The sequence below is a fragment of the Tasmannia lanceolata genome, unplaced genomic scaffold (genome assembly GCF_043159265.1).
Source record: "Tasmannia lanceolata isolate RefF3 unplaced genomic scaffold, GAP_Taslan_0.1 ptg000037l, whole genome shotgun sequence".
Classification (NCBI taxonomy): Eukaryota; Viridiplantae; Streptophyta; class Magnoliopsida; order Canellales; family Winteraceae; genus Tasmannia; species Tasmannia lanceolata.
In genome coordinates, this window is record NW_027518714.1 from 22,970,159 (window position 1) to 22,996,995 (window position 26,837).

The 26,837-nt window shown below is 39.0% G+C and overlaps 1 protein-coding gene and 1 long non-coding RNA gene across 9 annotated transcripts; one reads left to right on the forward strand and one right to left on the reverse strand.

The window, feature by feature from the left end:
- Positions 1 to 3,338: 3,338 nt before the first annotated feature.
- Positions 3,339 to 4,166, forward strand: LOC143861765 (uncharacterized). Its single transcript, XR_013240017.1, has 2 exons — positions 3,339 to 3,508; positions 3,906 to 4,166. It is a non-coding gene; the product is annotated as an uncharacterized LOC143861765 (long non-coding RNA).
- An 8,598-nt stretch (positions 4,167 to 12,764) lies between these two features.
- On the reverse strand, positions 12,765 to 25,937 carry LOC143861761 (uncharacterized). 8 transcript variants are annotated; one of them, XM_077372674.1, is made up of 11 exons: positions 25,667 to 25,937; positions 22,203 to 22,379; positions 21,737 to 21,775; positions 17,225 to 17,744; positions 16,939 to 17,124; positions 16,765 to 16,857; positions 16,582 to 16,683; positions 16,154 to 16,495; positions 15,997 to 16,071; positions 15,672 to 15,896; positions 12,765 to 13,026 (listed from the first exon to the last, which is right to left on the reverse strand). In XM_077372674.1, the coding sequence occupies exons 4-11, from the start codon at positions 17,720 to 17,722 to the stop codon at positions 12,898 to 12,900; spliced, it is 1,650 nt and encodes a 549-aa protein (XP_077228789.1). In that variant the 5' UTR covers positions 17,723 to 17,744; positions 21,737 to 21,775; positions 22,203 to 22,379; positions 25,667 to 25,937; the 3' UTR covers positions 12,765 to 12,897. The 8 variants fall into 8 exon arrangements, 6 of the variants coding, with proteins under 6 accessions (XP_077228789.1, XP_077228788.1, XP_077228791.1 ...); XR_013240015.1 differs by lacking the exon at positions 22,203 to 22,379 and adding an exon at positions 15,462 to 15,587 and having other exon boundaries at positions 12,891 to 13,026; XM_077372673.1 differs by lacking the exon at positions 22,203 to 22,379.
- Positions 25,938 to 26,837: the final 900 nt, after the last annotated feature.

Sequence of the window (26,837 nt, forward strand, 5' to 3'; positions counted from 1 at the left end):
CCACCTCTGCCATCAATGTTCTCTGACAATGGATCAAAGCATAGCTAGCATATTTTACTGAGAATGATCTAGAATCAGGATATTTTTTTAAATTGTATGGAAGGGAATCTTGGACATTTCCTGTCTCTCCAAGCAAACTTAAAATTGAAGTTGCCTTGACACGAAAGCTATGACAACCCCATCACCTCCTGAACTTTTTCAATTCCACTGCACAAGAAAACAAATGTTGATCTCTCTTCGAGAAAATTAACACGAAAAGTATCGTAAACTCCAACGCAATCTAATAGAGCATTTAACACATACCATTGTGGGAAAGAAGGTATTAGCTCTTTGGCAGCTTGAATAAGAATAAGACCTATATCTTCCTCGGCGGAAGAAAGTGTTTCCTCAGAAGCTGTTGGTAATGAGAAAACATACGTAGTTTATTTGTTTAATCATTATACTCTGAAACATGTTTATCCAGAACCATAGTTTGGAATATGGTCAACATGCAATGGTTGTGGAGATCATCACTATGGTTGATACAGAAAGGACCAATAATGTGCATATTGTATTGCTAAAATTCAATGAAAGAAATACAAAGACTTGTACAACCAAACACGAAAACTGAAATCCATGACCTACTCATGCAAAGCCAACATTCAAATCCACCAAGTAAAGACTTCCATACATTATACATACATACATACATACGTCCTATCTACCAGTTAGTACGTAATATTTGAAAATCAGTGATGCATAATGGCCGCGCCAATGTCATTCAAAGAAAAGTCTGAAAATAAGAGGAAGGGTAGAAAATGATATCCACACTCACTTCTTTTGCTGATCAAACTGCTCTCTATTTACACTCATCTAATTATATTTACACTTATCTATTTTCTCACCCACAAATTTACACCCTAAGATGATCCAATGGACCTGATTTTTGGTACACACCCCATATATGATGTGGCCTTTCAAATGAATGCTTAGGATCACCCAAAAAATATGGGCCCACCATGTTTCCTGCACTCGAGCGCAAATGAGCTATCTGAGCTCGAGCGCAGGAACTGTTTACTCATATATATATATATATATATATATATATATATATATATATAATACATACAAATACACACATATATATAGAGAAATGAGAAATCTTGTTTACTGATGATAGACCTATATTAATGACCTTGCCTAATTAGTAATTACCTAAATAATGTAGCACAAATTTACGATTGACGCTCTGATAGCAAATAATGCATGACCAATATGGAAGGAAATCTAACTCTTGGTAGAAACGGATATCCAATGTTGATTCTTGTTGCTCTAATACCAATTTATGATGCAACTTACAACAGAAATAAAAATCTAAGACTCAACATGTATCTCGTTTACAAACTTCAACATGATATGCCAAAATTTTGATCATTCAAAAGAAATAACTAATCAGTTAAATTAGGAGAGTGATAAATCGACCCCCACATATCTTAAATCGAACCCCTGTGTGTCTTTCTCTCTCCTCTCTCTCTCTCTCTAACCTGATCTTAAATCGACCCCCTATGTGTTAATTTAAGATATTTGGGGGTCGATTTATCACTGCCCTTAAATTATCGCAGAAAATTTCAGCAACTGACCTTCTATGGTAACCAATCCAAAAGAACAAAAATGACAAGAGAAAAAATAGAGGGAAATGATATCAACACTCGAATGTTTTGATATCACGCTCTACTAGCTTGTCTTTTAGTATTTAAAGTGCTGTTAACAGGTTATTACAGTTTCCAAAAACTCTCACAAGCCCATTAAATACTAAAAGACAAGCAAGGAGAGATTGAAGTGCTGATATCATTTCCAAAAATAGATCTAGTCCAAGTTTATTATGACCATAGATCAAATCAATGAAAATGTTGAACAAATCTTTGGTATCTTGCAATTTTCTTCAAGAAAATCCCAGACGGGAAATAGGCAGCAGAACCCTAATTCCTTTCTTTCTCAAAAAAAAAAATAAAATAATAATAATTCCTTTCCTATTGCAAAAGATGAAAAAATTGTATATAAATATAACATCCATAGCAAAATCAAAGAGAGAGAGAGAGAGAGAGAGAGAGAGAGATTTAAAATTATAAATTGAATACTCCCTACTTTTGACAAAAATACCCACACTTAAGGTTTCCTACAAAACCCTGTGAATAGTGACATGAATAGGGTCATGAACATTGACATGAATAGGATCGTGGGAGTAGAGTGGGCCATCTTTTATTCTAATTCAAAGTGACTTAACTGAAAGAAAATGCTTGACTTGAAACCTTATATAAGACTCATTTAGAAACCCATAAATAAAATAAAGAATTACTTTGGTGATAAGGACAACCCCATCTGCCTCAAAACTCATTTCACAAGTATTAGCTTTTAGCTTCTTTAGCCCATGTCACTAGTCAAATACTAGTGACTTGATAATGTGTGTGTATCTGCACTCCCATATTTTAATAATATCATTCATATCTTTGATAAACAATTTTCTAATTGAGTGTTTATTGCTTCTTCGGAATTGTAACAGCCGTTAACATCTTAATTATAAAAGTGAAAATTGAAGAAAGGAGTGCCATTATCAAATATGGGAATGCAAATATATGCATATTACATGTGTATATGTGTGTAGATTCGGCGCTCTAATACTTAATGTTGTTGTTGACCACATTTTATATATGGTATTAGAGAGTGTTAATTTTCAGATACGGGTTGTCTGTAACCCACTCCCCCTATCACGTGTCATTTCTATTGTACAACTCTTTGTCCTTGTCCTACCCATATTTATGGTGCAATATGTTTTATACCTATCTGTCTGGCAAGAAAAAAAAACCTAGCGACCTCCTACTGCAACTGGCAGGCAGGAGTCTGATGTTGTTGTCTTGCCTGATTATCTTCCATTGGTACCGTCGCCACTGTCATGAGTTTGTGGTTGTTGCTAGTGCCACCACAACAAATTCCACTGAAGAGATAGAAGAACATCTCCTGTGTACTTGAACCACATTGTTGTCCATCTGTATGTACTTTGAACAACATTTCCTACGAATGTAGTCTCTTAATATCTTGGAAAGAAGAGTTTAAACTCGTAAATTATAGCCATAATTTACGAGTGCTGCATGTTAGGTATTGCCGTGAATTGGAGGACATAATTGTAAATGAAGAGGAGAAGGTCGACCAACTCCAACATGATGATGACGACGTTGATGCTCTACCATTACTGCTCCCTAAGTTGAGACAGTTATGGCTTCAAAACCTACCTCAATTGGGTAGCAAAGGGGTCTCCTTGGCTTTTCCTGCACTTGAAGTGATATATCTTGAAAGGTGTCCGAATATAAAGAGGCTTCCCGTAGGGATAAAAAAGGCACTCAATCTAAAGACAATTTATGGCGAGAGAGAATGGTGGGAAGCATTGGAGTGGGAAAACGATGCCATCAAACAACAACTCCAACCTTTCTTCCACGCTTTATAAAGCTGAAGCCCATCCCAAATCCCAATTACGGTATTTCGCCCCACAGGTTTTTATTTTTATTTTTTCGGTTCAAGTCAATAGATGTATGTTATAATGTTATTTATAAGGGATTTGGTAGGGACAATCGCACAAGGCTAGGCTCCACTTGTCAACACATTTTTTCTTATTCTTTCATGCAACACCCTCTCTTCAAAATGCTTTCTACGATCGTCCCTACCAAATCCCTATTTATAATGGAGGGTCATGATCATCTTATCTATGGAGAAGATTTTTGTGGCAGCACAACCTATATACGCTGGGCCCAACAGACTAATCACTTGGACCACTCAATAATGTGGGCCCCACTTGACTATCACAACCTATATACGATTAGATTACTCTATTCCAAAGTCTCTCTCTCACCCACCACCATTTCTGGTGTTTGCAGGAAGCTCTCACACGTGTACTGTATCGTAGCCATCCAAATTAGCCTATCTCTTATTAGTGGTATTGATGCTGATGTGCTGAACTGATTCGGAAATCCAACCATTCTTTTACTGAAAGGGGTTTTACGAACTGGGTTTGTATTTGTAGCTCTCGATGTTGTGCTCTTTGTTTTGTTTACTGCTCTTGTGGCTTGATGGATATGTTGAATTTCCTGTATTTGACATATAAGTTTGTGTGTTGATGGTTTTTTTTTTTTTTTTCCTATTCAATCTTAGTCCTTTTATTTGTCCTTCTGTTTTCAGAGAAGATAATCTGTGCTTTGTTAGTTGAGGAGATTTGATTTTTTTTTTTAAACTCTCAATCTTGGTGCCAGTTGGGCATTTCATTTTCTAATTTGTTGTAACAAAAATTAGAAAATGAAATGATCAATCGAGACCGAGATTGAGAGTTAGAAAGCCAATTAAATATCTCAAGGATGGTAGAGACATGGTTGAGAACACACACATTGGCGAATGATATACAAGAATGGAAATGGCCGTCGGAGAGTCATCAATGATCAAGGCTTATAAGACAAGAAGAGACTGCTGCTTTACCAAACTTAGAGGATCTAAGTCTTTTTGTTTCTAATTTCTACCTAATTTGCGGGGACTTTGGGAGGGGGTCGATGCCACTTGGTGGAACCCTTGCTACCTATGTTTGGATGCCTAAGCATTCTTTAGGGAAGTAAAGTCTATATGATAGAAGGCAAGATTTTGGATGTCATGTAAACCTTTGGAAAACCATGATCTTTACTCTATTTGGATGCAAGTTAACTAGGAGAGGGAGAGATAGAGAGAAAATGTTATATAGAGACAGTAGAGGAGGATTGCCTATGTTATATCGTCTTTTTTGAGATATTTCACATGGAGTTCTTGAAATAAACAAATTGTAAAATACCTTAGTGGCACTTGTGTAGTCTTGAAATAAACAAAGAGAGAACATTTCCTACACACTTGTGTAGGTAAGTTACCTACTCACTACCTTAAAATACAGTGGGGGCCCACATTGTTTGGGTGATCCAAACAATTCATTTGAATGGTCCTCACATAGATAGGGTGTCCACAAAAAATCAGATCCATAGGATCATCCTAACCATTCAAACTATGGAGGCAAAAAATGGACTAATTTGTGAAGGTTTATACACGTCCATTTTACCTCCACAAATCGTAGGGTTGGGATGATCCTATGGATCTGATTTTTTGTGGACACCCTATCTATGTGAGGACCATTGAAATGAATTGTTTGGATCACCCAAACAATGTGGGCCCCCACTGTATTTTAAGGTAGTGTGTAGGTAACTTACCTACACAAGTGTGTAGGAAATGTTCTCTCATAAACAAATTGTAAAATCCCTTAGTGGCACGTGCGGTGCGTGTGCATTTTTTACTAGTAGGAAAAAAACTATCCAATCTAAAACAAAGAGCGGTGCCTACAGAAGTTCATTTTTTCATGGAGATCTCATGCAGGCTTGGATTCTTTGATTTGAGTGAGGGAACCTTTCTGGCTATTTTATTTACACCCTAGGAAGCAATCAAAGGGATGTGCATTACTGGGAGCTATCTTTAGCATTACCTAAATAGGCTGGCTGTCTACGTCAATTTCTCTGTAGCAAGAAGCCCTGTGAAAGCCATCTCATAGGTGATTACGGCCTGGGAAAACGATAGAATAAAGCCTTTATTTTGTAAGCCGTAGCTGTCTTGAAAGTTCAAGTGAAATATCGACTTTCATTCCACTTTAGAAAACTATAGTAAGGTAGCGAAGTTCAGAGGAGTGGCAGGCAAGCAAGAAGTTCATCCATTGAAGTTGAAGCAAGAAGTTCATCCATTGAAGTTGAAGTAGTTTCAGTAACGGTCTAAAGGCTTGCAAGGCTCTCAAACGGTCTAACTGTCGTAACGGTCGTGGGGGAAATCGCACAACCCCCCAATCAGGATCCGAAAGCAATCCAGACCCCAGAAGCAGAGATGGAGCATCTTTTGGAAAGAGCTCAAAAACCATAACAAGAAAAGTAGCCGGGTATAGACATATTTCATTATTATTATTATTATTATTATTATTATTATTATTATTATTATGATAATCAATCCTACTAATTCTGGTCCTGGGGTTTCCACACTTGAAGAAAAAAACCTGGGGCGCATTGCCTAAATCATTGGTCCAGTACTCGATGTAGTTTTTTTCCCAGGCAAGATGCCTAATATTTACAACGCTTTGGTAGTTAAGGGTCGAGATATTGTCGGTCAACAAATTAATTTGACTTGTGAGGTATAACAATTATTAGGTAATAATCGAGTTAGAGCTGTAGCTATGAGTGCTACAGATGGTCTAATGAGAGGAATGGAAGTGATTGACACGGGAGCCCCTCTAAGTGTTCCAGTCGGTGGGGCTACACTCCGACGAATTTTCAATGTTCTTGGAGAACCTGTTGATAATTTAGGTCCTGTAGATACTCGCACAACATCTCCTATTCATAGGTCTGCTCCTACTTTTATCCAGATAAAAAAAAATATTTCTTTGAAACAGGGATTAAAGTGGTGGATCTTTTAGCTCCTTATCGCCGTGGGTCTTCCCTTATCTTCCCTAACGTTCAGAGTTGTTCTGGTTTCCCTTAGTGGCACGTGCTGTGCATGTGCATTTTTTACTAGTAGAAGAAAACTAATTCCATTCCAAAAATTAATCGGGTTTTTCAATTTGGAACCCAACACAAGCCAAGACCCATGATTTCGAACCCGACCTATGGTATGTTTTTTTGGTAGACATGGGCTGGGTAGATCGATTGATATTTTTGGGTCGAGTAGACATGGTCAACCAAAGTTACAAGTCAAAACCCTACTTCCAACCATCCAATTGATATATATGTTCAATTGAGGCCAAAGCCTAACAAATACATGATGTGGATCATTATAGAAGTCCTCATGTACTCCTATTTGGTCAGATTTTTCCTTAGATAAATGTGTGCGTGCAGTATCTAACAACCATGCGATGAATATATTGCTTCATCAGGATGCGAACTCATTATAATACAATCACCAACTTACAAGTGTGCAATTGGCCTCATCTTTGATTGATCTGGAACATCCATTTGATAGATTAAAGTCTGCTGTACATTTTCAAGGCTAAACAATTAGTCATTTAGAAAAAAAATCTAATATGGGATTTGCTAGGAACCATCGCAAAAGCCTTTTTGAAGACCGGCTATTGCATGAGAGCAGCCATCTCAGATAATAAGACAAAATCTTTTGAAAAGTGACCCTATGTGGCTGCTCTCTCATGCAACAGCCGGTCTTCAAAATGCCTTCTGCGATGGTCCCTAGCAAATCCCTTCTTGATACGTATTTGTGTTTTTTATTGTCCACAATGAACAACTAACGATAAGATGTATTGGATATGCAATTCGTGTGCTTGTTGGGCGGTTGGAGATCCAACCCATGATTTACCAAATGGACGGTCCGGATCAAAAGGAGTATATAGTGGCAGTGCCTCATGATGGGGGAGAGAGAGAGAGAGAGAGAGAGGTGCTTTACTGTTTTTACTACCTAAATTAAGAAAAATACAATTAGCTGGGATGAGTGGAAATATTTGTCGAACCGATACCAAAAGCTTAACAAATCAACGAAGGAGCTAAAGGAGAGGGCAATGGAAATTGTAATTGAGATCTGTAACGAATTATATGTTGCAAGGCTTCTTGTTAGGGGTTTTCGTTGTAGTTTGCCTGTGTCGTCATTGGTTCATATGCAGTGTTTCACTAGGAGGAAAGACAAAAGATTGGGTGATTGAGAGAGATTTGTTTGATACAGCATTCATTCTTAGAAAAAAAAGGCCAATGCAGGATTTGGTTTGTTCTCTTACTTCGTGTCTTAGGTTTTGTGTTGAATGTATGTAAAGCTCGTTTGTTTTAACAATGGCATTGGATGCATGCAATATGAGTGGCTTATGTATTTGCAAGTTCACCTATGAGATAGATACATAGAGATGGATTATCTTAGGTACCTTACCAATATGCCAAAAGCTCCAGAGCTGATGGCATGCGTTAGGCTCTTTAAACCTGTCCCATACCAGGCTGAGTCCTATCCAGTCCCATACCTAAGTGGGCCCCCACTCAGAACCATAACATACCACCACGCTTCCGAATCCGTCATCCATGGCGGACGGTCATCTCCTCAAGTCGCCCCTTCCGTGACTTGAACACAGGACGTGGTGGCGGCTCGGATACCAAATGTTAGGCACCCTAGTTTGATCATTATAAATATGTCTTTGCTTAATGGGTTCTGGTTGGTCTCTAATCTACCAAGGAAAGCCTAGGATTCTATAAATCTGAGCATCAAGACTTGCTTATATTAGAGATCCTTGTATTGATGGTTGTTGGAGAAAAAGATGACGGTGGAGATGATGGAAGATGGAAATTGAGATGCTTCAAGGCGTGTAGTCGCTTTCCTCAAGACGATTTCACACCCACCAATTGTGTGCAAGGGGAACCACGAATTCGCCTCCAATATACAATGAAGCCCGGAGAAATCTTCACCAAATATTTGTTGATATTTTGCACTAAACAGAGACAAACCCCGAATCACCCTTGGATAACAAGTATGTAAGATATTACTGTCTACTTCTCGAGAATAACAAAACGCTGGAAGAAAACTTCTAAAAAGAATAAAGAACGAATTTGAAAGACTTTCAATAGAGTGAAATGCTTTGGAAATTTTCAATTTGGAAGTCTCCATAAGGGAATTTTGTAATCTACTGCAAATGGGTGCATTTTGCTCTATTATGGTGTTTGGTGTCTTTTCTATTTCAATTACACCCCTACATGGCACATTTCTAGAGCGGGTTGAAATCAGACCATTAGATCGTGCCCATCCTTGATTCTACAGTCCATATAGATCTTGGAGTAACTATTGGTTTGTGTAAAACCTCTGTCCTCACCCATAGCAGCTAGATCCCGATCGATTATTAACCCATTGCTCAGATCACACCTGATCGGCTTTTGATCGTCGGTACACGATTGGTCATGATCCGACAGTCCATATTGCACCCAATCGGACACTATCCGTTACACACGATCTGACACATCAGATCAAACTCGATCTAGCACTAGCTATTGGAGACCCCCATCCATGATCCTACGGTCCGGATTGCACCCGCTTGGGATCACCATCGGATTGCACCTGCTCGGGATCACCATCGGATTACACTGATCTCTATCCAACGACTAGGATCAAATATGGAAAAAATTAAGTGCTCCAATCGCTCCTCGCAACGATGCGTCAAGCGAAGTGTGCCAAAAAAGTGCAACTATCGCTCTACAGTCCACTACCCACGTCCGATACATTGCACCATCCTCCGGGTCCACCCTTTGCCAAAACTCATTGTGCAACAAAGCAAGAGAGAGAGGTAAGAAAAGCTTTAAATATTCCTCCCAAACTTTTCTAGTTTCTAATGTGGGACTAGGAGTGTAAACGGATCGAATTCGAAGCGAATATGGCTACATTCGAATTTGATTACAGTATACACTATCCGAATTTGGATTCAGATTCGAATTCGACGGATATTTAATATCTATTACCGAATTCGATTTCAGGGGATATTGTTCGAATTCGAATATTATCCGTATCCATTTATCCAGTAAATTTGAACATTTTATTGCAGCACTTTATCTTTCTTCTCCTTCTTACTCCTCGAATGAATATTCCAAACCCTAAAACCAGACCTCTACCTTCTCTTCTCAAAATTAACTCTCAAACCCTAAAATATATGAGATCCTCTTCTTCCTTTTAAAACAAAGGCAGAGAGAGAGGCAGTGGGGATGGATGGTGTTGGCAGTGGTCTTTGGGTTTTTTTTTTTTGTATATGATGGAATGTGTTTGGGTTATTTTGAACAGGGGAAGTGGAAGTGCTAATGGTGATTGGGTTAGAGATGGAGGTGACTGGCAGTGATGGAGGGGTGGTGGTGGATTTTGATGTGCGTTGGGGGCTGGGGGCGCCAAGGAATGCCGGAGATGGTGTCTCGGCCTCCTCCTTTTTCCTCTTTCTTGCTTCTCTTTTTATAAACCTTAGAAGTCACCTCTTTTAATTGCATTTTGGGTTTTTATATAATCCTAAGTTGGAAAATTGATCCGAGCCGTCCATTTACCATCAATGACCTAGATGGCCTTTTTGCTTTAGAATTCTCTAGAAGCTATGCCATCTTCTTTCAATCACCATTATCCATTTGTCTCTTTCATCCTACTGCCGACATTTGTTGCTTCATAAAGAAGCCATGTCAAACTCTAAGAATGCCCTTAAAATGAGAGATTACTCCATTTCCCCCACCCAAAACACTTTTTGTTTTCATTTTTTTTTCTAAAAAGAAGATTCACTTTTCTTTTAGAAACAAAAGATAGTGTGTCATTACTTAAAATAAATATTAATGATATTATTAATAATAAATCAAAAGGATGTACTTCTCGGATTCGGATGTTAAACGGATCGGATATACCATTTACCAGATTCGCATCCGCTAAGAGCTGGATATCTCATAAACGGATTCAGATAATATCTGCTTGAAACGGATTCGAATAAGATTCGCTTTAAACGGATTCGGATGCTGATGGTAATCAAATTTTTGAATATCCATTTATACCCTTATGTGGGACTATGTTTTGATCTCCCAAAAGTACTTTTTCATCTCTTTCAAAAAGCACCCACTTTACAAATAAAATACAATTTTATTTGTAAAAACTTTTCAAAAGAACTTTTATATTGAAAATACTCTAACAATCCCCCACCATTTTATCATACTTGAAACTCTAATGAATGGATGAAGGTATCTTACGATTTGAACATTCACATAGTGAGAAAATATCAAAGTTGACCATAAAGGCATATGAGACATGCCTTTGAACTAGCGATTCCATATGGCCAACTGGATACATTTTACACATAAGAAATTCATCTATTCAGGTGATTTTAATAAGCCCACATGTGTATTGACCATGTGTCAATATCTCGGTTTCATGAATGCTCTAGAGACTAGCGAGGTCTCATAGTAGAAGCACCACTTCCACACTCACATAGGTAGGCTCATTAAGATTATTGATATGACTATAGCACTCTAAAAACCTTGTTATAAGCCTATTAAGATCCCATTTGCTCAGTCTCCTCTATTACACATTACAGGTACCAAGCACTTTCCCTTGGGATGTTATTTACATAATATTATAGTGCTTACAATCACTCCATATCATGTACTTGGACTCATTGAATTGAGTTTCCATCATTGACGATCATTTGTTACTGGATTTAGACTCATCCCTTTTATGGAGTTTAAAACACCAACCATCTCGCGAGATCTCTCTTTATTGTTCAACCAACTGAACTCACATAATCATATGTTACTACATTATCTATAAGTAACTGTCTTACATAACCTTACTCCCAAGTTCTCTATAGCTTAAAAACTATACACTTACTTTATTTTGAATATGTATTCAATCCCAACTCTCCTAACCTTCTCTTCTTAATTTAGGGTACTAGAGTCAATTGCTTTATAATTGCATTCTTTGAGTTAACTTCAGTTAGGTTAGTCATATAAAATTCATAAGAGTTATTCTATCCAATCTATCACAATCAATTAACAATGCATCATTCTAAAAGCTCTTGGTTAACCTTGTATTAACCAACACAACATTTGCTAATTCCTTCAATTTCTTATTGATTAGTTTAGCAACATTATGCGGCGCTGCCCTTAATGCTGACCCTCAAGGATGCCAAAGGGAGAGGGGGCACACATCGTTGATGATCACAATACTGCACTGTCAAAGGTGAAATGAGCGAAGGCACACAGGGAGCATGCTTGGAAATGTAGTTGAGCACGGGGGGCGCATTGGGTGGCGTTGAGGTGCTAGTGTCATGGTCACCCGTGGGCATTCGTCGTCACGTATTTCTTGGGATATCCGAGTTAGATGTGTTCCTTGATCTGATCTTTCACTTGTCTACAGCTTTCAGTGTCATGTCCATAACTGTTGTGGAACTGGCGATATTTGCTTTTGTCCACCTCAGCCCTATTGAGCGGAGTCTGATGGGCCACTCGATGAGGTTCTCTTGGTCTATCTCCTACATGCACTACAAGAAAAAGGGGATTCAGCGACGTTCGCGACCGTCGGTAAAAACCCATAAAAACGTCGCTTTACGTAACACCGACGGTTTGCGGTAGCGTCGGTAATTTCACCGTGACTAAACCATATTACCGACGGTCCGTAATAACCGTCGGTGTATATCGTTATACCGACACTTAGAAACGTCGGTAAAGATACCGAAACACGACGGTCCGTAATAACCGTCGGTGTATATCTTTATACCGACGCTTCAAAACGTCGGTAAAGTGACAGAACATTTACCGACGGTCCGTAATAACCGTCGCTGTAGAACTTTATACCGACGCTTAGAAACGTCGGTAAAGTGACAGGAAAATTGCCATCGGAAAAAAATGCACCGACGGTTGAAGGAACCGTCGGTGTATGTACCTTACACCGGCGGGTATGAGCGTCGCCACATGATGGTAAATGACACTTGGATGTACTTTTCTCGTTTCTTTATACCGACGCTCATTAGTACTGTCGGTATTTATGACATACACCGGCGGTTATAACCGTCGGTGAACATTATAGAGGCGTTTATTTTTAGATTTACCGACGGTTTTATGACCGCCGGTGAATAGTTTTTTTTTTTTTTTTCCGCAAACAGAGCAGCAAATTGGGGGACTTAGAACCTGTATAAATCCTATACCCATTAGAAAATAACATGAATCTGTTGGCATATAAACAAGAGAAAAATAAGGCATCCAAAGTCATCAAACAAATCATTTCCATGTAAAATTAACCAAAACATTTACCCATTAGAAAGTAACATGTACATATATATTGGCATCCAAACAACATTAAAAACGGCATCCAAAGTCATCAAACAAACCATTTCCTTCACTACAACAAAAAGGGTCTATGGCAGCGGTCATAACCGCTGCTAAAAGTCACCAAAAATCGGATACATTTGTCAGTCGGATAAATATCACATCCTATGCCCCCATATATTTCCACAAGTTCGTCTCGCTCCTGTGTACCAAAAATCATGATATTAGATAACAGAAAAATATATAGGGAAAGCATTCATGTTCATACATAAATAGGAAACCATCTCATTATACATCCGATGTGGGATCTTTGCTTTCACGTGGAACCCCAACAGACCCAACCTGTCTTTTCTTTTTTATTTGGCTTGTGAGAGCTTGTTGGGAACTGTAATAACCTTTTGACAGCTCTTTAAATACTAAAAGACAAGATGTGTTAGTGAAGATATCAAAGGATGGTTGTGCTGATGGCAGTGACGTTCAAACAACAATTATAGAAGAGAGATAAGACTTTATAAATGATCCAATACTAGAGTTATAAAGCTGTAAATGAGTTGATTTCAACTGCACATAAACAGTCAAGTAGCGTCAAGGTGGTACCTCAAAAGTACCACCCTTGATATTTGATCCAACAGCAGCCTCTTAAAAAGTGGGCTGCTGTTGGATCAAATATCAAGGGCGGTAGCTTTTTGACGCTACTTGACGGTCGGGCATCATGTAAAAACTCCCTTTTATTATGCTTCACTGTTTGATGATATCAAAGTTGCACAGCTAATATACATGGGAATATGTTCCCCTTGGGTTTGAAGATTATATAATCATGTTACCTGTATATAGAAAAACCCTCAAACCCAAACAACTAACATAGAGCCATAAACAGTCATTGGCTTAAATTGTCTGCCATAAGGACAGGTAAACACTTAGTAAATCAAGTGAAAGAGTTGGGGTGCCCATCACAATAACAAACCAGCCCTAGCAACAGTCTGATAGGATACACTGTTTTTTCACATTATTCCACTATGCACTACACATAAATTTTACATAAACATGCCCATAGAAAAAATAAGGTACGGGTGAATTAGGCACGTAACAGATCTCTTGGAGGTCCGGTTGCCTCGAATCAACCTCTCTTCCCTTCTCTTTCTATCTGTAGTTTTGTTTGTTTGAGTTACGGTCAATTAGGCACGTAACAGATCTCTTGGTTGAAAAATTGCCTATGAAAATGCACAATCCGGACCATTTTACGCTCATGTCTCCTTCCACACTGTAACATCATGAAATTCTGAGCTCATCAATTGAATACCAACCACCAAAGCTAGCACCATATGTCTCCTCGATCACCGATCTCCAAAGATGAGTTCTTTATGATCCAAACCTCCAGAGCTATTTACAAATGAGCGCATTGATCATGACACACAAGGTTCTATTCCCAAGGCCACCTTCTTGGGTTGACAAACCTCCATCCAACCAGGTGGTTCTTTCTACTTCCACTCTTTGTAATTCAACAAAAAGAAATGCTGAAGTTGGTGCAACCTACTAATAACAGCAATTGATGCAAAGTTGCAACATGAATTTGATCAAAGTGATCCATCCACCTACAGAAAAAAACTTTTCTTCTAAGGAGAGAGCCTCCTCTCCACCCTTTCAATGACAAGATCCCACACTCTTTTGGTAGGTCGATCAATGAGCACAATGAAAGCTCTAAATACAAATTCGGGATTGAGCCCTCCTTAAGCAAAGCACACTTGCAAGCCAATACCCTTACACTTCACTGAAATGTATACCCATATCACGGACTTAGCAAAGTTAATCCTTCGCCCCGATACTGCTTTATAACAGCGAAGAACGCCATATGTCTCCTCGATCACCGATCCCCAGGGAGCTTCAAGTTCCAACACTCTAAAACCATGCCTTTGTCCCAAACTAGTTGGGGTCGGCTTCAAGTTCCAGAAAATGCAAAATTCTTATGCCATTTATTTTATTAAATGCCTTGCTCTATAAAAAAAAAAGAGTGAGGATGAAGCAAGTGGAAATGGTATCCAGTTATCCACTGTACTTGCAATGTTTTGGTGAGGTTTGCTCTAGTTGCTTGTCCAATGGACAGTTCAACATTTTAGAGTCTCAACTAGCTGTGCAGTCTTCATTTTTTTTACCTGGAATTTATCTACGAATCTGGGCACACCAGAAATTTCATTGATGAATAAAAGAAGGGAATGTGTTCTATTCGGTCAATCCAAGTGTGCCTAACCCCCCAGTTGGTCAACTTGGATATGATTGTCCCTAACACCCCCCCCCCCCCCCCCCCCCCTACACACACATACTACTACTCCCTACTTCCCCCAACACACATAGTCCTATAATTCCCCACCTCTGCCACCACCCCCAACATACAAAAAATGAAGAAACACAAACTCAAGTACTAAATTTCTCATTAAGAATTCCATTTAAATAAAGACATGGAAGAAATGCTTAGAGATGGATTAAAATCTCTGAAAGAAGCTATAATAAATCAATGAAGCATTAGTTTCTGTTTTAGAAAAAATCCAGCAAACAATTTGAAATCTAAACTTCAATTTTCCAACATATAGAAACATCATGTGTGTTCTTCATAATATAAGAAAAGGATAGAGTGTATTTTACCTTAAATGAAGAGGGAACACGAATACTAATACTCCTTTAATAAACACAAGCACTAATCCAAGAAAGTATGACCTCATCTATACATAAACAAAAAAGCGCAGTTCGATGGCTAAGCGATTACGCCACCTACAATAACAAATAAATATACTACTTGTGAATAAATTTAGCATCAAGCTATAATAAACATGTCGTCGTAATAAAATAACTTACCCAGTTCGATGGCCAAGCGATTATTCCACCTACAGCGTCTCCAATCTCAGTGTAGAGATCAGTTTTTCTAATCAGAGGCTCTTTCGGCTCCAATGCAACCGTGATCTGAACCATAGTGAAATTACGGCCTAATGGCACCCCGTCAACTTCATGTGTTGGATCGACACTCAACCGAATACCACGAGCCACTTCAATCCCATCATTTTGAGTGCTCATTAAGGTAACCTTAGAAAAATCCAAATGATCATAAAAAAAAAAAATACAATTAAGCGGGAAAGTCACAAACCAATATATCATTTAAGCTAAAATTAAATAACAGTTATACCCGATCGCCATGGATATATCTATGGATGCTTGAGGAGGTTGCATGCGATCGTGACTGAGTATGATTGTCGAGTGGCTAGCATACAACAAGATAGATACATATTAAGGTAATAGTGAACTAAAAGAACTATGTATTGAATAAAAAATTAATGTCGTACATTGCTATTTTGGACGCCTTGGAACTGTGCTACGAGTGCCGCCAATTGGCGTTCCAAATGGGCCTGATTTTGTTGCATTGTTTGTTCCATTTGGGCCTGCTTCTCTCTCAAACATCCCACCTCATTTGTAAGTTCTTCGTTCGCCCTTTGAAGTGATGCAGCCCTCTCCTGCGACATCCCAATGTTGCGCGTAGAGCCAAATACGGAAGTAGGGGTAACCCCGGCACCCATCATGCGTACCCTACCACGTCTCTCCACACCAAGTATAAGGCCGAGGCTGTCATTTGGGGCAACTGCGGGGCTGATATCGGGATGCTGAGACTCAATCTCTTTTATCTGATCCTGAAAAAAACAATATGTGATAGAATAAAATCTTTTACACGGTTCTATAACATTTTTTAAACAAGCATCAATGTTATGAAACGTACTATAATATTTTGCTCTACAGCATCATAAGTCCCGTCTTTCTTGCGGTGAAGACGAATGAACATGTCACCTCGACTTACAGCATTCCCATCATTATTTTTAATCTGTCCTCAAATGAAGAATATCATTGATAGCTTGTCATAATCAAAAGTAAAGTAAATTAAAAAACTCAGTCACAACCCCACCTCCTCCTCCCAATATACTGGAATGGCCTTTGTTCCACCCCTGTGTTTGACTTTAAGTTTAGATCGATTGAGTTTATTTTGTGCGCATAGGTCCTACACCATTACAGATAGTTAAGTTATTTTTATATATTTTTTCAAATTGAAAAAATGAGACATGAATTTTTAAAATCATACCTTTGATTCTTTCGTATTCCAGTGTCGACAAAGAGACATGTATTGCGACTCAATCACTCTACGATCAGTACATGGGAGATTCAGATCAAAGTATTTGGTCTTTAGTTCACTCTTCCATTCCCTCCACTGCCTACCGATTCGTTCAATAGCCCATTTTTTACGCTCATCATCAATGTCGCATTTTTCCTACATTACATGTAAGAATAGTACGACGGCCGTATGATATCTTAAATTTATATGTGTGTGTGTGTGTGTGTGTTTCTGTGAAGAATTCAAATGGTCTTACCTTCGCAATAACCCATGCATCTTCTTTGTTTTGCTGTAGCATCTTCCTCCAGTCTGTACAATCAATGGGCAATTTATCAGCCATTCTCGCGATGCTGCCAAATAAATTCATCATTTTACATGTGTTTTGTGTACACGGCTGTCCAAGTGCATTAAATCCGACATTTATCATCTCATCAGAAGCCCACACGGATTTGCAATATGTCGGGCCTCGAACACGCTTCGATGAGGATGGAACGGAGGGATCCTGAGACGGCGAAGGAGGGAGCGTCTCTTGCGTATCCGAGGGTAGTACCGTCTCCTGTACATATGAAGGTGGGAGAGTCTCTTGTGACTCCCATGCCGGCCAAGGTGCATGGGAGTCGTGAGGGAGAGCGGAGGTGTCTGGCTGCCTCTGGGAAGAGGGTTGTGGCTCTCTCATATGATAATGATGGGGCTCTTGCCTGTGAGCGGAAGGCTGCGACTCATGGGTGTTCGGCATATTATTTCTTTTTCTCATGGCTCAGACAAAATTATGTCACCTGTAGTACCCAAAAGGAAAGTTTACATCAGTGATTTAAAGAAAATAAGCATTACATGAAAAACTAACATATACATTAAGTACAAAATTTACAATATACATTATCGCCTCCATCATCATCATCCTCGAAGGTATTCTCATCTTCACTGTTGTCGTCTAACTCCGTATCATTTACTTGATCTTCTTGGTTAGATCGGATCAACTGTTCCAACGATTCATCGATCTCAGTCCCAATTATATCTGTCCTTTCCCAACTTTGAACATCCTCCACATTTTGTTCTTCCACTACCTCACACTGTATATACGCCTCTGGAAGGTCCCCAATCACGTCAAAAACGTCCCTAGGCTTTGTCTTAACAATCACGTGCCAGTCTTTATTATTCGGGTGCTCTTGAACATAGAAGACCTGCTCTACTTGAGCTGCGAAGACGAAAGGCTCATCTTCATAGCTACGACGTGCCATATTTACAACTCTAAAACCAAACTCATCTATTTTTACTCCTCTTCCCGGTGTTGCATCAAACCAGTCACACTTGAATAGCACTGCCTTTAGTTGTCCGAAATAGTCAAGTTCGATAACATCCTTCAAGACACCGTGGTAAGTGATATCATTCACATCGGGATTCATATCCCTTGCATTTGCAAAACTTGACGTTCGTGCCGTGACAACCACTCCACTATTCTGGGTTTTTCTTTGTTGTTCGCGATCTTTCGTATGGAACCGAATTCCATTTATAACATACCCTTTGTAACTCTTAACAATGCAATTTGGTCGACCACTCAACCATCGCAGTTTTTCTGATATTTGTTCACTTCGGGACTCACGCAACGTTTCAACCTATTCATAGTCTCATTTAGTAAACTTTTAAATAAAATTTTAATAAAAAATCAATATAAGATCTTCTTAAGGTCCATCAGATACTTACATGAGCTTTAAACCAATCTGAAAATCCATTTTTGTGATTGTGTTCTATATCCATTGGCCGAGCACGGGGATTGTTTCTCCTAACTTCGGTAATGTGTGTACTGCATTTGAATTGAAAAATATAAGAGAATGTTCTATGGGAACAGTGATTACAGGTTGACAAATCGAATAGACTTACTTAAGAAATGGGCCGACAGCCTCGCAATTGAAGAGTACATATCGATGTGCCTGTTCGATCGCCCTTTCTTCCAGAGTTAAAGTACTAACCTTCCCTATAGGGCGTCCTGAAACTAAAAAATTTGAGAAACCTTCTTCTATTTCGGTCCGAACGTCCTCGTCATTCCTTTTATCTCGGTTCATCTTTGATTCGACCCCTTCTAGATACCTTGAACAAAAATTCAAACATTCTTCTGCTAGATAACCCTCTGCTATAGATCCCTCGACGTAATTTCTATTGCGTACATATGATTTTAATGTGAGAAGGTACCTACAAACCATCACTTCTTAAAATAAATTCACAAACACGGATATGTAAAACACTTAAACTAATAAACCATGAATAAAAAAATGCATGTATACCTCTCGATGGGGTACATCCATCGGTACTGTACTGGTCCACCTAATCGTGCTTCGTCCGCTAAATGAATAGGTAAATGAACCATAATATCAAAGAAGGCCGGCGGAAAGATCTTCTCCATATGGCAAAGAGTTAATGCGATCCTTTTTTTCAGTTTTATGAGGTCACCCGCTTTAAGCACTTTTGAACATAACTCCCTGAAGAAGCTGCAAAGCTCAATCAAAACTGAGCTAACATTCTTAGGCAATGTTCTTCGTATAGCCAATGGTAGTAATTGTTGCATCAACACATGACAATCATGGCTCTTCAAACCTGAAATCTTGCGTTGTTTAAGATTCACACGTCGTGATATGTTAGATGAATAGCCATCTGGAACTTTGACGTACTTCAATATGCTGCAGAAAATATCATTTTCCTTTGGAGACATTGTGAAGCATGCTGGGGGAAGGTATGTTTTGTTGTTTGTTTTAGTAATTGGGTGAAGCGTTCTCCTTAATTTCATTTTTCGTAAATCTAGCCGCGCTTTCACACCGTCCTTACTTTTTCCTTCAATATTCAGTAACGTGCCAATTACATTGTCGCATACATTCTTCTCAATGTGCATCACATCTAGATTATGGCGCAGCAGGAGCGATTCCCAGTAAGGGAGAGTGAAGAATATACTTTTTTTCTTCCAATTATGTTCCTTACGAGGCTTTTCGTTGGTCTTCTCAGCAGAAATACACATTTCTGCGGATTCATTTGGTTTCTTCCAACGTTTCCTCTTCTTCCCACCAGTAACCTCCTCCTTCCCATTGATATTGGCCTCCTTCCCACTGGTATTTGCCTTCTTTCCCTTTGTATCCTTCTTCTTACCAAGGATGACATTAACATTTTCTAATTGTTCTAGGGCCTGACGCCCTGTTAGCGACCTTGGAGCTGGCCTCCTTTCCTCGGTGCCATCAAAACTCATTTTATCAAAACGGAATTTATGCTTTGCGGGTAAGAATCGTCGGTGACCCATGTAAGATTGCTTCCTTCCATAGTCCAACCACTTAGAACATGTGTCCTTACAACAACATGGGCAAGCAAGTTCGCCTTTGGTGCTCCATCCTGACAGGTTAGCATATGCAGGAAAGTCACTAATCGTCCACAACACAGCTGCATGCATCTGAAACGTCTCATTCCTCGAAGCATCAAATGTCTGAAAACCAATATCCCATAGTTCTTTCAACTCTTCAATCAAAGGTTGTAAATAGACGTCTAAGTCATTTCCAGGTCCAGATGGTCCGGGAATAAGCAATGAGAGCATCATGTACGGTTGTTTCATGCACAACCATGGTGGCAAGTTATATGGAATAAGAACAACAGGCCACGTGCTGTGAGCAATACTCATCGTCCTAAAGGGATTGAACCCGTCACTTGCTAACCCAAGTCTAACATTACGAGGATCTGACGAAAAGTTTAGATATCTACTGTCTAAATCCTGCCACGCTGGGGAGTCTGCAGGGTGCCTGAATATACCATCATTTGTTCGTTTATCATCATGCCATGTCATGAAAGCAGCCGTTTTCTTCGACATATATAGTCTCTGCAATCTCGGTGTTATGGGGAAGTAACGCAGAATCTTAGCAGGAATTTTTGGGTCTTTTCTCGATGTCTGAGTTATTGCATCGTCTGGATGCAATGCATATGTCTTCCACCTGGAAGCCCCACATATACGACATACAGTCTCTTTCGCGTCGTCTTTCCAAAACAACATACAATCATTGGGGCATGCATCTATTTTATCGTAGTGGAGGCCTAAATCACTAATGATCTTCTTCGTTTCATAAAATGACTCTGGCACCGATGCTCCCGTGGGAAATGCCTCTTTCAACAACTCAAGTAACATGGTGAAAGATTTGTTACTCCATCCATTGAGACACTTTATATGAAAAATTTGAACAACGAATGACAATTTTGAGAGCTTGCACCCTGGGTATAGTTCTAGCTCGGCATCCTCTACTAATTTGTAAAATTTCTTTGCATTTGCATCAGGCCCCTCTCTACTTGTTTGATTCGGCCTTTCCCCATTACCTGTTGGTAAGTTGTCCTGATTATGGTTCAACCTTGGCCTTATGTCTTCTAACAAATCATGCATTTCGTCTTGTATCATTGGTTCTTCGTTCATTTGGCGATCACTACTAGTCATATCAACCACCGATGACCCAGCTTCCCCATGGAAAACCCATCTGGTGTAGCCCTTCATGATCCCATCGATAATCAGATGATCAAAACAATCTTTAACACCAACCAATTGAATGTTGGCACAATTAACACATGGGCATTTGAACTTATTCCCATAAACTGTATTAGCAAGTGCAAATTTAATAAACTCCACAACGCCAAGCGTATACGCTGGTTCATTCCTAATTAAAACATAGTTGAAAAAATGTGAGATCTGTATCTTCAAGTAATGGAAAAATTAAATCTAACTATGAAAAGGTAATGTCACTTTTGAGGGCCATACCTAGGCAGTTGCATCCAACTTTTGTCCATTGCTTATTTCCTGAATTTTTTAAGAAGATTTGTTACTCCAGGCCCATGCTATGCAGTCAGCCAGTACATCAATGACTCTTAATAACCAAACATGTGTGCCATGTATTAATGTAAGCATTTATGGATGAAAGGAACCACATATATTCTCGCCATTTAAAAAAAACTGCAAAAACTCAATCCTACTTGTAGATCTGATTCACACCCAAAATCACAAAACCATTGGCTGTGAAATAAAAAAAACCCACTACTTATCACAAAACTTATCAGAGTACTCGAATGATGTGATCATAACTTAGGAGCGTTAAAAGAGTTTTGACTGACTTGCTATCTAGAATCTTATATTGCAATAGCATTGCAAATTAATGACTATGTCTCAAGAACCAAGTGTTGTTCAAAATGATGTCCTGAAAGAGATTCATGACAGATGCATTTCTAACCTTACAATGACCAAGGAAGGTTGAATTCCAAGGAATGATAGCCACAAATCTGGAACGGGGTTGTCTTTTTGTTTTTATCCTGAAGGTGTTATTCCCAGGGTGAAACTGATGTGAACTTGAGGTGGAGTTCTACTCAAGAAGAGGAGTTTGATGCAGATCATTCCCTGACGCATCAGCCTGATCAGTGGTCACATCAGTTTAGTCGTTTTGACAAATCGGCTTTGTAGTTAATTTTGTTGATGGTAAATCGACCAAAGTAGAGATAATTGCTGCGAAGAAAATAAAATGCAGAGAAATTTGGGAAAATGCTGTAAAATCGAAGAAATAAAGGAATTGAAAAAATAGTTATTGATTATTTGTAAAACTTCTGTAGCTCAAAACAAATAAATAAAATAAAGATGAAATTGCATATGAATCCATTTGGACACTCCTCATATGTTACCCAGTTACTTCCCATTTATTACCCATCTTCTATAAACCCCTTGAATCCCATTATTCAATCCCGTTTCAACCTTTCTTTGGAGCCCTTCATCTCTATAGAAAATGGTTCAGCCGCTCTCTACTTTATAGAATGTGTAGAGATGTGTTTATTCTAGCATCTCGGAATTCTTCTATAGGAGTGGCCCAACATATTCTCACACAGGCATTCAATCAAACACATAGTGGCCATCAAATGTTCAAACAGGTGTTCGATCATGAACCAATAGACTAGTTCAAACACAAGTTCAATAGTTGACAGAGAGAACTCAACTACTTGTTAATTGAAATGAAACTCAGCTGTAGGATCACAATTTACTTCCAAGTGGCAGCCATGCACTTACAGATCCTAGCTGAAATGAAGCCAGAATTCTGAGAATGAGCCTCTGCAATTATAGATCCTTGATGAAATGAGCCTCTGCAATTACTAACAGATTCTTGTTGAAAATACCATCTGAATCTTATTCTAACAGATGTCCCGATTTAGAGATGAGATTTCATGAGGACATTGCCGATCTCTTGAAATAAGTAATTGCATAGGTAGAAAAACCACAAAATTGCAGCACAACTCCAGAAAATCTCTCTTATTCCAACAACTTTTGCATGCATTGAAGATGATGCAAAGAAATAATTAGCAATCTTTACAGAACAAGAATAAGGAAAAAAATCCTAAAAAAAGATTCATAGAGGAAACAATAACCCTAAATGCATTACAGAGCTAGAAATCTACACAGGAGTACTCATATTTCAATCTGTGCAAAACAAGTTCATTCCACGCCTTTACCTGAACCCCGATCCTCCATGGGAGGATGATCCCATAAATTTTGTGTTATGACTTCCGAGGACAAGTATGGTAATGATTCTATTCTTGTGATTGTTGATCATTTTTCTAAAATGGCTCATTTTGTGGCTTTTAGCAAGACTATGGATGCTAGTCATGTAGCCGAACTATGTTTTCGCAAGATTATGAAGTTACACGGTATTCCCAAGACAATTACTTCTGATCGAGATTCAATATTTATTGGTCATTTTGGTGTACTCCTTGGAAAAGATGGGCACTAAGTTTCAATTTAGCAGCTTCCATCATCCACAAACAGATGGGCAAACTAAAGTTGTCAGCAGATCATTGGAAAATTTGTTGAGATCATTAGTAGGTGAAAATCAGAGAAATTTGAGTGATGTTTTGGCTTGAGCTGAGTTCGCCTACGATAAGTCAAAGAATCGATCAATCGGTATGAGTCCATTTGAAGTAGTATATGGTCTGAATCCAAACAGCACATTGGATTTGGTTCCTTTCCCTATCTCAGATCGTTTCAATGGAGATTCTAGTGATATTGCTGAATATATCAAAATAATCGCATGAGCAGGTTCGAAAGAAGTTAGAAGAGAGAAATAAAAAATACAAAGAATTGGCCGACAAATATAGGAGGCACGTGGAATTTAACGGAGACCTTGTGTGGATCAACATGAGGAAGGAGAGATTTCCAAAGGACCCATGGTAAGTTACAAGACCGAGCTGACGGACCATTTTTGTGTACTAAAGCGAACTTTTTTTTATTAACGAATTGGAATTTTCAGGATTGTGCAAAAGAGGCCTTGAGCCTTCTTGATTTTTTTTCCGTGCATTTTGGAAAAACCGTACACTCAAGGGAGCGTCTGCTGGTTCATCTTCCATCTCCTTTCTGTTATCATCTGCATACAAGTTACGCATCAATCCATAGACAAAACATAAACCTACCCAATCAGCATCAACATAAACTTCTAGTCATATGTCCTCTCTTGGCATTTAGAATGCCTTTGTCAGTGATCAACTCTAACTATTGGTCATCATTCTACAAGCTCCCTCCCCCCCCCCCCCCACCCCCGACCACCCAAAAATAAATACACAATAGTCAATAAGTAAACCGACCACTTATGCATTAACATAAACTTCTGCAGTCATATGCCCACTCTTGGGGTCTGCCACAGCGCTCTGCATCCATGGCTAACCCGCACGAGCACGCAAGGCTAATCAACCATATTTCCACTTGTATCACATAACTAAATATACAGAGCAACTAAAATATATGATCCATTTAGTCAAAATAGGTCCTACAACATGCCTGGCTACCATGAAAAATTCATGATAAATTGGTGTCTCCAGGTGGAGATGAGGGTGAGGGTGAAACATTAATACAAATTCAAAATGTGACTAGCAACTATTTAATCATGGGCTCACTAATTAGAGTATTTGATTGGCTGATGAAACATGGCAAAGAGCACACACTCAACGGGTGTTTAGGTGGGTAAATAGGGTGTTTACAACTTGAATAAAAGTGGTCTTCATTGACAGCTTCCATGGCAATTGAATGGCATGAATTTCAGGTCTATTTGAAAGCTTTCTTAACCAAAGAAAAAAACACCTGATGGGACACAAAATAGGGCAGATTGAGTATGGATCTTTCACAAGATCTGGACAACAATTTGGGGAATTAAAAAAAATACTCACTGTTGGAACTCCAAGGCATGTAATAACAACAGAACAATAACAATAATAAATAAAAGCCTAGATGGAAAAAAATCAAACAAAAGCAAAGCCCTAGGGCAAGGAGAAATATAAAATAGGAAGAAATCAAGAACCTCCAGATGCACTTCCTGCTATCACACAAACTCAAATCATAAATAAATATAAAATATGAAAAAATGGGAAGATAAAAGGAGTAAATCCTTTATACAAATTCTTAGGGCTTCAACGCAAACTCTCCGGAGTCTACAAATACCAGAAACTGGGAAATAAAAATCAATGAAAAAAAAATTTACATGGGTTATGTGCTAACAAAATGGATAAACCGAAGCGCACCTTTCAGATGATTGCCGATGTGGGTTTCAAAAAGAAGAATAGGGAAAACAAATGCACAGAAACCCAATAAGCAGAAAGTAAATGATCTATGAAAAAAGCCCAAAAACAGGGAGAGGTTGAAAAAAAAAAATGTAGAGAACGTACTTACCCTAACAGGCGATTGGATAGAGCTGGAGAGCTACTTTGAGATGATTGTCAATTTTCCTCTTATTGTTTGTGGCTGCTATATGATATGCCCTACCCGTTTCAGATCAAGGGTTAGGACCATATATTCTATGAAGATGATTTGGAGAGGATGGAGATTATGGTTTTTTCTCCACGGAGATTAGGCTTTTTTTTGCACGAAAGGGTTTCGATTTAGAAGGGCGAAAATTGGTTTTTCTAGAGGATTTCTTGCCGAGACAAGGGAGAGAATGTTTTAGAAAGAGCGGGGTGGGAAAAGCTAGGGCGCGAGTTTATCTTTTATCACGTCACCGACGTTTGGGAAAAAAAGCCGGTAATTCTAATAATCAGAGACGGTCGTGAACGTCATAAAAAAAGGAAAGCATGTATCCAATTAATTACCGACGTTTAACATATAAAACATCGGTAAATAATTACTTTTATTGACGTTCCTTAAACGTCGGTAAAGAAATACTACGCATGTTTTGGGCGGGATAAGTTACTCCCCGCGGGAACAATCCTTCACCGTCGGTAGTTTTACAAACATCGGTATATATATAATATTAGTGGCGTTTTTTGTGAACGTCGCTAAAAGAACGTCGCTGAATGTCTTTTTTCTTGTAGTGATGATGCTTTCTCTAGTCGTGGTCAATAGGGTGTAACTTTTTGGTCGGCTGGAGGCCTCACGCCTCTGGTGCGGGTGGATGCTATGATCGAGACGGATTGTTTCTACATTTCGTTCGTTGGTTAGGAGAAGATCTGGTCCCATTTCCTAATGTGCGATCTTCCTGGTTGATGTGCTTATTGACTTGCTTGTAGGGACCACTCAAGTAACATAACTTTTCAAGGGTTTGCCCTTTTCCTGTCAGAGGGTCGCTAGAGAGGATGAGGTCACCTGAAACTCTGAGCTGGAGATGAAATGATCGACAAATGACACACCCAACATTTGAAAAGAGCCGATGGAGCTGGTGATGAGAGAGGCATACCAAGTGTACGCCGCTTCAGGTAGCTTGGTTGCCCTTGTCAAGCGTTCGCATGGTACAGGCCATGATAATGTTAAATCATCAAGAAAGGAGCAAGCGAAGGAGGACGAGTGGACCGTCCATGGACTCCTCTAGCACCTAGTGTGTTAATCTTTGAGGCTAGTATTCAACCAT

Coding starts and splice junctions, on each gene's coding strand:
- LOC143861761 (XM_077372675.1), bottom strand. CDS start 17,722: ATGAGAAAAAGAAATAATATGCCGAACACCCATGAGTCGCAGCCTTCC. Junction 15,897..15,996: donor GATATATCCATGGCGATCGG/GTATAACTGTTA, acceptor GATTTTTCTAAG/GTTACCTTAATGAGCACTCA. Junction 13,027..15,671: donor TCGCTTGGCCATCGAACTGG/GTAAGTTATTTT, acceptor TTTGGTACACAG/GAGCGAGACGAACTTGTGGA.